The 9622-nt window shown below is 47.7% G+C and overlaps 2 protein-coding genes across 3 annotated transcripts; both read right to left on the bottom strand.

Moving 5' to 3' along the window:
• Window positions 1-443: 443 nt before the first annotated feature.
• LOC120665580 lies at window positions 444-5176 on the bottom strand. 2 transcript variants are annotated; one of them, XM_039945179.1, is made up of 8 exons: window positions 4901-5176; window positions 4716-4775; window positions 3447-3594; window positions 2547-2944; window positions 2117-2290; window positions 1899-2015; window positions 1398-1444; window positions 444-1304 (listed from the first exon to the last, which is right to left on the bottom strand). In XM_039945179.1, exons 2-8 carry the CDS (start codon window positions 4761-4763, stop codon window positions 623-625), a joined length of 1614 nt encoding a protein of 537 aa, XP_039801113.1. In that variant the 5' UTR covers window positions 4764-4775; window positions 4901-5176; the 3' UTR covers window positions 444-622. The 2 variants fall into 2 exon arrangements, with proteins under 2 accessions (XP_039801113.1, XP_039801112.1); XM_039945178.1 differs by having other exon boundaries at window positions 4716-4811; window positions 4901-5107.
• A 1429-nt stretch (window positions 5177-6605) lies between these two features.
• Window positions 6606-8913, bottom strand: LOC120665579 (peptide-N4-(N-acetyl-beta-glucosaminyl)asparagine amidase A-like). The gene has a single exon (XM_039945177.1). It carries the CDS (start codon window positions 8783-8785, stop codon window positions 6872-6874), a length of 1914 nt encoding a protein of 637 aa, XP_039801111.1. The 5' UTR covers window positions 8786-8913; the 3' UTR covers window positions 6606-6871.
• Between the last annotated feature and the right edge of the window lie 709 nt (window positions 8914-9622).

The following is a 9622-nucleotide window of genomic DNA, read 5'->3' as shown; positions in this document are numbered from 1 at the left end:
ATAGGAATACTCGCAAGGCAGGATTTTAAAAGGACCAAACGACCTCCGTAAGAGAGGAGTTTGTCCTTCCAACCAGCTACTCTCTTTAAAATTTTGTCGACCACCAGTTGCAGATCTTCGCTTCCCAGCTTACTATGGTAAAGGGGAACCCCCAAATATTTAAAAGGAAAAGACCCAATCTTGCAACAGAAAATCTGTGCAAAATTCCTGGTCTCCTCATGATCCATACCTATAAGAACTAGATCACTTTTATCATAATTGATCTTCAGGCCAGACAGCTGTTCAAAACAGCTAAGCATCCATTTCAAGGCTCTACCTAACAATGACAGCAGTTGGATAGGACATATTAGTCTACGGCTGCTGCGCCTGACTTCAGCCGGTTCCAGAAAGAACAACGGTTGAGCAAACAGCATCAACATAATCCCAACAAAACAAGGCAACGGTGGCAGAACATCGGCCATGCTGACCGATATAGACATCACAAATTTCGACTTCATAGAATAATGTATGCATCCTGATAAATATATGGTTCAAGCATAAGTGCTAATAACTTGTTCATGAAAAGAGCAGCAAATACTGGTTAATTAGTAAACCTAGAGCAGCATAGGTGTACTCTTGACTCTTAGCATAGGGTCACGATGGTATCTTCATCGTCGACTACATCCCAGCTGTCATCCAAAGCGAAATCGCCCCCACAAACACCAGCAATCAACTCATCATCCATCAAATTTGTACTCAGTTCTGAAGCAGACGACGCGCAGGTCTTGGGTGCAATTGATTCGGCCAAACTTTTGTCTGATGCTGAACTCGCCGAGCTAGACAATCTTGATGAAACTAGTTGTAGTGGCCCGACAGAGTACGCGCTGCTCTTGGGTGCAATTGATTCGGCCAAACTTTTGTCTGATGCTGAACTCGCCGAGCTAGACAATCTTGATGAATCTAGTTGCAGTGGCCCAATACCATTAAAAAAGGTCGAGCTAGACAACATTGATGCAACTTGATCCAGATCTTCATCAAAAGCCAAGATCGGCGGAACTTGTTGCTGTGGTTCATTAACAGCCGACCTAGACAAGATCGATGGAGCTTGTTGTAGTGGTTTATCAACAGCCGAGCTAGACAAGATCGATGGAGCTTGCTGTAATTGTTTATCAGACAAGATCGATGGAGCTTGCTGTAGTGGTTTATCAACAGCCGAGCTAGACAAGATCAATGGAGCTTGTTGTAGTGGTTCATCAACAGGAAGCTGCATATCCACTCTTAGCTTAAGCTGCGTTATGCAGTCAAAGATTCCAATCATTTCCCCACTAGATTAAAGAAAAGGGTACGTCAGTTATTTGAAAAACCAAGAGTTTGGGGGTTCAACATTCCAATATTATAACATTATTTACAAAACTTACTGCAATGCATCCACAGCATGGCCTCTGTCGTTCAGTAGCTGTCTCAGCTGTATCAAAATAATGCATGTTAGCTATTGCTTTCTAAAGCATGAATCAAGCTTTCCTATGACATTAATAAACTCATCTTAGTTCTAGAAAAACATTTCCATTCACCAACCAACATGGATTGGATAGTAATGGCTTGAACAATTCCAAACAAACAAGGAAAATAAAAGGCAACACAATTTCCAAATGTGTAACAAACCTCCATTTAAAATTGGTTGCAAATACACAACAATTTAAACAACGAGCAGCATTGCTAGTACAGTATCAGGGGTTACAGAGAACACATAAGTTGGGGGCCTAGTGAAAATTGTGCAACTGAAAGCACGGTCCAAACGAAAAATTACTTAATTAGGAAGTGAACCTTAAAGCTTAAACAACCTAATGTATAGTGTGTCTTGACTTTCTACATTTACAATTTTAAAGAAAAACTTATGAATTGGTACAATTCTGATTTACCTCGTCAATAGTCACCACAAAGCTTTTTGTTTCTTCCGAAATGTTGAACAACCGAGTTTGAAGCTCCTGTGCTTCTGTTGCTAGAATAGATTTTTCAGCAAAAATCTCCCCTGCCACCTACATATTGCAAAAAAAAAAGATTTATCTTTTCAGATAACTAACAAACAAGTACCACAATAATGCTTACTCTACTCATTAAAAATATCAAATGTAGAAACCTTGTTGTTATCTTCCATAAGAAGAGTTGTCATCTCTTTTAGTTCTTCTACTTTCACAAGGATGTCATTGCCAGCTTGATTTGCTTCTAAAATAGCATGTTTTGTTTCTTCTTCATTTAGCTCTACCTCCTGTAGCATTTCACTTATTGCAGCAACATTTGACATCAAAGCATTCTGTGTCATACATAAGAAGAAATTCGTCAACAGCTCTGCTTTCTAGTATTAAAATGACAAAGAAACAACATAGTATATGACTACACAGCCAACAATATGAAGACTCTGGTAACAGTTGTTCTTTAACAAACTATAAGTATATCATTGAATTTGCATTGGTTCCACAACTCTTATCAAATGTCAAAAATTGTTCTCAATCGGTACAACTTCAACAGTTAGAATGCTTTGACTTAAAATGAAAAGATAATATATTTACCTTTTTGTAATGTTCATCAGCAACAACATTGTCAAGGGACTTTAGGTTAACAGAGTAGCTTGATCGCAGGGTCACATGAGGTGAACCATCATCATGTAGTGACATATCACCTTCAGAAGCTGAAATTTCAAGGGTCCTCTCTAAAGAGGCATGTAGCTGGGAGTCGGCTAGGATATAATCTGAACTGAACTCTTCAGGTACACAATTCTGGCCAGACGTTGATGCATCAAAAACATCAGGACATAAACCAGTTGACGATTCCTTCAATTGTTTTGCCATGAGGTTATCTGCCTTTTCATTGTTGTTCTGATCAAAATGTACAGAATTTAAATTTGTATCATTTAACTCTGGATCAAGCCCTAACTGGGTTCTTGTGTCATCAAATGCCAGCTGATGTCCTGCGGAAGAATTTTGTCAACACCAAAAAAGTGGAATGAAAAGAAAATTGAGGCAATGCAATGACTATATGTTACATCTTCACTGAGCAGCACATTTAGTAAGGACCACAAGATCTCAAGGGACGGAAACAATATCAGTAAGAAACACTGCAAGAAATTGTCCCAAGTAGCCCATTGACTGCCAAAATATGTGAAGTTTCCAGGTGCCAAAAATACACGAGATAACATCAAATCCACAGGACAGGAAGAGGTTTGCTGGGGTAATTCGTCCAACAGGAAAAAGCAATGTGTTTAGTCAAGTAAATAGAAGGGCCTAGTGCAGACTATTGATCCAACATATCAACAGAAAGATATGCATCAAGAAGGTAGGTTTTGGCATTTTTAGTCAAACAAAAGTGATATGCAGCATTAAAAGATATAAATTGTAGTGAATGTTGTTTTGTATAATATTCTATACATAACAGAAGAATCAAATACTTAAAATAATAGGATCGAACTTTACCATGAATATATAAATCATCATTGGGGTTTGGATGACTGGGATCTGGGATAATAATATCTGGGAGGACATTCTGCATGACATAATCTGCAGCTGAATCTATGTCATCCTTAAATTGTATGGAAACTTCTATCAATGTCGAGAGGTCAACCTGCATATATATATCAAATTAGGATTCAAGAAGCAGGTCTACAATTTCTAAACATACATACAGCTACTCAACTGAAACAACAGTAATTCCAAAGAGAGTGCATACTGCATAGCATGTCTTCCAATGAAATCAAAGTGTGGCCAATGTTTTACGAATTTTAAGTGTGAACTGTAGAAGATTCAAGGGAAAAAAAGGTTCTAGAAGCAGATAACTAGATCAATGGATACCCCCTATCAATATACGCCAGACAGCAAAGCTGTTGGCAGGTTACCAAAAATAAACCCTACTCCCTCCGTCCCTAAATAACTGTAGCTTTCGCTTCCCGAGAAATAAGTTTGATTAATTTTATATAAAAATATAGTAACATTTATGATACATAATTAATATCATTAGATAGATCTTTTAATCTAGTTTTTTAACAAATTTATTTGGAGATACAAATGTTGCACGTTTTTTCTACAAATTGAGTCAAACTTGTGGCACGCACACCGACGGCAACAGTTAAAAAGGGACAGAGGGAGTAGATCACTGGATATTTTAACAGGCCGAAGGATCTTTAATTGTCAGATGAATGTGCAACCAGTAACCCAAAACTCCATATCAGTTTGATAAATAGATAAATACGGCATACCCTTCAAAAAGTTATAAACTTCTTTTAAGAGGCGTCATTCAGTCCATTAGAAGTTCATAGTGATCATGATTCGATAATTAAGCTATGCTGAATGCCATCCCCATTTCCACTCGTCTAAAGAGGTCTAGCCGTTCGGTTACCAAATTCTCTTCAAGTTGTACAAAAAAAAAGGTCAATACTACCTTCTTCGCTAAGTAATGCTGAATAGTTTGGTTTGGACTTTGTCAACGCAGACAACGACACACAATCAGCAGCATTGCTACCCCCGTCCCCGATGGCACATTCGCCCCACAACTTGACAAACTGCCCGAACAAAGTTAATACAGTGCAGTACTCTGCGTAGCAGATCTCAGTATTTTCCCTCTTATTTCTTATTATTTATTACTAACAGATAGAGTTCGGAGCACGCTACAGGATCAAGGGGATCGATCGAGCGAGCGAGAGGAAGGCGGCCTAGATGGCCAGATGAGCTGGATTAGGCAGCACTCACCTGCGGGAACACCTCCAAGAGCCCGTCCAGGACCAGGTTCTCCGCCATCGCTCCCCCACCCTGCAAACCACACGCGAAAATCGCACGGTCACCAACCTAAGGCGACCGAGCGTCAGAGATCGTCGCCAGCACAAGTAGCAGCGAATCAGGCGGCTGCAGCAATCGGCACCCGGGTGAAGCCTGACCTCGGAAGAAGAAGACGCGCCCGTCGTGAGCTGTCTCGATCGGGCGCGGCCGCCGGGAAGGAGAGGGTCTCGAGTGACTCGACGAGGAATTCGTTTAGGAGTCCGGAGGGTGGAGAGGGTTTTCGGCCTGCGGCTACTTATTGGAGGGCACGGGCAGGTGGTCACGCGACGCGGGGCGTAGGGAACTGGGAAAGCGTTGGCGCGACCGGTCCCGAGGTGGGAACGGGAGAGCGGAGAGCCGCGCGCGCGCGCGACCTATTGGCTGGCGCGCGGGGCAGGAGACGAGGAGGCGCCCGGCGGCCTATTGGTGCTCTGCTGATGCCGCCCCCTGCTGACTGCTGAGCTGGCCCAACGGTGTCGATCGCACAATAATTACGTGCCCGGGTCGATGCCAGGGGCCGGTGCCTCGTCCTCTTCACGGCACGGCGAAGGGGCAGATGGATTGGCCCGTTGAAAAGTTCAAAATTCCAAAAAAAAAATCGACGCCTGCACGGAGATTTAAATCGAGACGAAATAAAAAACACATTGCACAGTTTGCCTGTAAATCGCGAGACGAATCTAATGAATCTAATTAGACCGTAATTAGATGATAAATTGCTACAGTAAACAATCTCTAATGACGAATTAATTAGGCTCATTAGATTTGTCTCGCGATTTACAGACGAGTTCTGTAATTTATTTTGTGATTAGTTTATATTTAGTACTTCAAATATAAAAAATGTCCTTTCAAAAACTTTACAACCTGCAACTAAACAAGGCCTGGATCGAGTTTGACCGTTCTGTTTGGTTAGGCAGGCTCACGTACCTGATCTCGAGATAACAATACTAGGCCTTGTTTAGATCCCAAAATGCAAAATGTAAAAAATTTGTAAATCGCTTGCATGGTGTACTAAATGTAGTCAAAAAATAAATCGCATTATACAAATGGACTGTAAATCGCGAGACGAATCTAATGAGCCTAATTATGACGTGATTAGACACTAAATTGCTACAGTAATGCTACAGTAATACTACAGTAAACATGCTCTAATGATGGCTTGATTAGACTCATTAGATTCGTCTCGTAGTTTACAGACGAGATCTGCTACCGCCGTTGGAGAAGAAGACGCTGGAGCCTGGAGTGGAGGCGCGGCGACGACGGCAGGGAGCTGGCGGCGGCGGTGCTCGGGAGATGGGATGGGAGCACGGGAACCCAACCCGCCCCAACCCAATGTCTTTGTGAACCCAACCCACCCCGATTCGTGATTTCAGAGAACCCATTTTCACCCGCCTATACACAGTCCATTATGGAACCCGCCCCAAAAACCTGTTTCACCCCGCCCTGTTAGCAGGCGTAGGCCAATCTCACTAGGAGTGTTATAGGAGTGTCAGGGACATTATATTTGCTAACATAGACCAATAATATGAGGAGAGAGGAGTGAGGAGTGTCATGAAATGTGAGAGGAGTGTCATCACCATGACACTCCATTGGCACAATTCTCAAATTTACAGTTTTGATAACTGTGTCGATGACACTTCCACTGAATGGCCTAATCGAACTAAATAGGATAAGTGTCCGCCTAATCGAACTAAATAGGATAAGTGTCCCCACCAGATGGATCGATCAGGATCATGTTAAGGTTTGCTTGTCGAGAGCATATAGGGTTAAAGTAAAGCACATGGACTGATGGACGAAATTTGGAGTCTGACCAACTCGCCCAAAAGATTAGCAACAAGCCAACAAGGGAACCCCCATTTTATTTTATTAACCTCTTCAGAAACATCTCCAATGTTTTATTCTGTTCATCATCAGGGCATATAAAACTGCTGACAATTTCCGCCACGCGTGCTCTTGAAAGTTGAAACTACATACAAACAGCAAGGACCCAAAACCCACCAAATAAACACACCGGTTTTACACCGGACGCAAGCCGCCGTATTTGCACGAAAAGGAAGCACGGCTCGCTCTGAAATCTGATGAGCTCGATTCTGCTACATCGCAGCGACGTCATCCGAGCACTTGGCCGCCACGATGCCATGGCACCTCCTCCTCCCGCGGCAGCAAGCAGCGGCCGAGGTCGAGGCCGCGACACCCAGGGCGCTGTAGCTCTCCGTCACGTTGTCGCTCAGCACGGCGCCGTCCAGCGTGTCGATGGCCCGCTCGACCCGCCCCGCGCCGTCGCTGTACCGGTACGCCTGCGTCGTCGCAGCCGACCCGTTGAGCACGTCGTGGTCCCTCACGAGCATCCACCCCGCCGCGGCCTGCTCGTCGGCGAGCCGCGCCGCGCGCTCGAACAGCCCCTCGGCCTCGGCGTCCGTCTCGACGCTCAGCGAGTGCGTCAGGTTCGTCCTCATCACGTACGTGCCGTTCCCGCCGTCCTCGGTCACCATCTCCAGCCGCAGCGGGAACTTGGCCTCCGTCTCCACCTTGCCCACCTCCTTCCGCGTCTCGGACGACCGGACGGTGACCTCCGTCTCCTGCTCCGCCTGCAGCCGGACGGTCTTGTTCCGGCCCTGCTGGGCGAACTCCACCAGGCTGGTCGTCTCCAGCTCCGTCTCCACCTCCGTCGTGAAGTTGCCGAACGACGACTTGACCCACCCGCTGAAGCGGGACTTCCTCTTGGCGCGGATCTTGAAGCTCCCGTCCAGGAGCCGCGTGCTGTACCGGCGGGTGATGGACAGCCGCGGCGTCCTGTACCGGTCGAGCGCAGCGGACACGCTCGACGAGGCGGGGTCCAGCCACAGGTGGAGGTTGGCGTCGACGAGCCACTCGGCGATGCCGTCCACCACGCTGAGGGCGATCTCGTGGGCCTTGCCGTCGACCAGGAGGCCCAGGAACGGGGTCAGCTCGACGTCGTAGGTCGGGAGGTTGAACGCGCCCAGCGCCGCCACGGGCTGCCAGAAGAGCGGGTTGATGCCGCCCGTGTAGATGACCGGGAACGGGACGAACGAGCCGGCGAAATGGCGGTCCACGCTCACGACGACCTCGCGGTACGCGGCGTTGCCCCGCGCGGTGCTGAGGTTGTTCTCGCGGATGTAGATGTCCGGCGGGTTGGAGTACCAGAACTCGTCGTTGGAGTGCGGGGACACGAAGACCTCAAGGACCGCGCGGTAGGTGCTCGACGGAACGCTCACGAGCTTGGAGCGCGAGTCCGACGAGTTCTGGATACGGAACCAGAAGCCGATGCTGTTGCCCGTGGCCTCCGATATCGGAAGGATCAGGTCCGCCGGCTGGAAGTACGACTCCGGCAGCGTCGGCGTCGGCGGTTTGGAATCGACGGCGCCGGCGGAGGACGAGGAGGATCCCGCGTCCGCGAGGTAAGGCGGGACGCCGTGGAACTCGAGGGAGACGCTGACGTTGTACACGCCGGTGTACTGGTCGTTGACGAGGTTCTCGAGCATGACGGAGAGCACGCCGCCGGGCGGGGAGCGGAGCAGCGCGGAGTGGCGGGTCACGTCCTTGCGGACGGTCCAGCGGATGCCGTCGGGGGTGGGCTCGGCGGTGGTGGTGCGGAGGAGCTCGGCGCCGTCGAACCAGACGGCCGCGACGCGGTCGTACTGGTCCCCGGCGATGGCCGCGGAGAAGGAGAGCACGACGAGGGACCAGGGCGCGGGGCACCCCGCGGGCGGCGCGTACGCCGCCGTGGCGGGGGGCGCACCGTAGGTGTTGGCGAAGGAGTGGGAGAGCACCGGCACGACGCAGGACGGCGCCGACGGCGGGGGGCGCGGGATCGGGTAGGTGGGGTCGAGGTACTCCCGTGCGGGCGCATTACCGAGCCCGGCGCCGGCGCTCGCGCCCGGGCGCGGAGAGGAGTAGCGGTCGGGGACGTCGGCGAGGGCCGGGACTAGGAGTAGGAGAAGGTGGAGGAGGAGGCGGCGGCGGAGAGGCGGCCAGCGCAGCGGCATCTTGCGCAGCGAGGCGAGGCGAGGCGAGATGCGTGCGAGCTTGTCCCCTTTGTGACGAAGGGGAGAGGGACGACTCGACTGGAGTGGAGTGGCAGCCTCCTTTGGACTCTGTTTTGCTCCATTCAGAACTTCAGAAAAATTCCAGATTGAGGGGGTGCTCGTGACTCGTGGCCACGTAAATCGTGGGCAAATGCTCACGATGGTTGAATGAGTACGGCATGACGGTATTATATTTAAAATACCAATATATGATGGTATTATCTTTGTAAATCAAATTTAAATTGGGCTGAGGCTAAATTTGATCCAATAGTAGAGCACTGAATTTTAAAATATGTGTATGTCTCTTATATTTTAGGACAAAGGGTGCAGTTGTTGTATGACAAACTTTGTTCGGATTTGTATTAAGAGGCTTTGACACATCTTCAATATAAAGTATATTAGACAATTATACCTGTGCTCAGTGGCAGAGGAGAGGGTGGGCAACTAGGGCTATGGCCCTAGTCGTCAGCCCATTTTTTTCATACTGCAGTATACTTGTAGCACGAAGGTCTAATCCAAATTGCACAATCGGCCTATGAAGTGGCCGTAGGCCTTGGGCTGGCCCAGCTCCGCCCCTGCCTGTGCTTTGCTATGGACAGATCTGGTACAAGTATTGGATATGAATAATTATTTGTTCGTTAATATGTAGAAATCTACATAGTTGAGTCGTGGATGGAGGGCTTGTTCGACTCGCATATGAGATGAACTAAGGCTCGCTTGTCAATGCGACAAGATGGACGAAATCAAAAATTTAGATGGAAATCTTACTTTAAATATCTATATTTTATCTACTTATTA

The sequence above is a fragment of the Panicum virgatum genome, chromosome 3N, assembly GCF_016808335.1.
Source record: "Panicum virgatum strain AP13 chromosome 3N, P.virgatum_v5, whole genome shotgun sequence".
In the NCBI taxonomy this organism is placed as follows: domain Eukaryota; kingdom Viridiplantae; phylum Streptophyta; class Magnoliopsida; order Poales; family Poaceae; genus Panicum; species Panicum virgatum.
Note: the sequence above shows the minus strand (reverse complement) of the source record. Positions and strands in the feature narration are given on the sequence as shown.

Coding starts and splice junctions, on each gene's coding strand:
- LOC120665580 (XM_039945179.1), bottom strand. CDS start 4,763: ATGGCGGAGAACCTGGTCCTGGACGGGCTCTTGGAGGTGTTCCCGCAG. Junction 3,595..4,715: donor TCTTGGAGGTGTTCCCGCAG/GTGAGTGCTGCC, acceptor ATATATATGCAG/GTTGACCTCTCGACATTGAT. Junction 2,291..2,546: donor CTGATGAACATTACAAAAAG/GTAAATATATTA, acceptor TGTATGACACAG/AATGCTTTGATGTCAAATGT.
- LOC120665579 (XM_039945177.1), bottom strand. CDS start 8,785: ATGCCGCTGCGCTGGCCGCCTCTCCGCCGCCGCCTCCTCCTCCACCTT.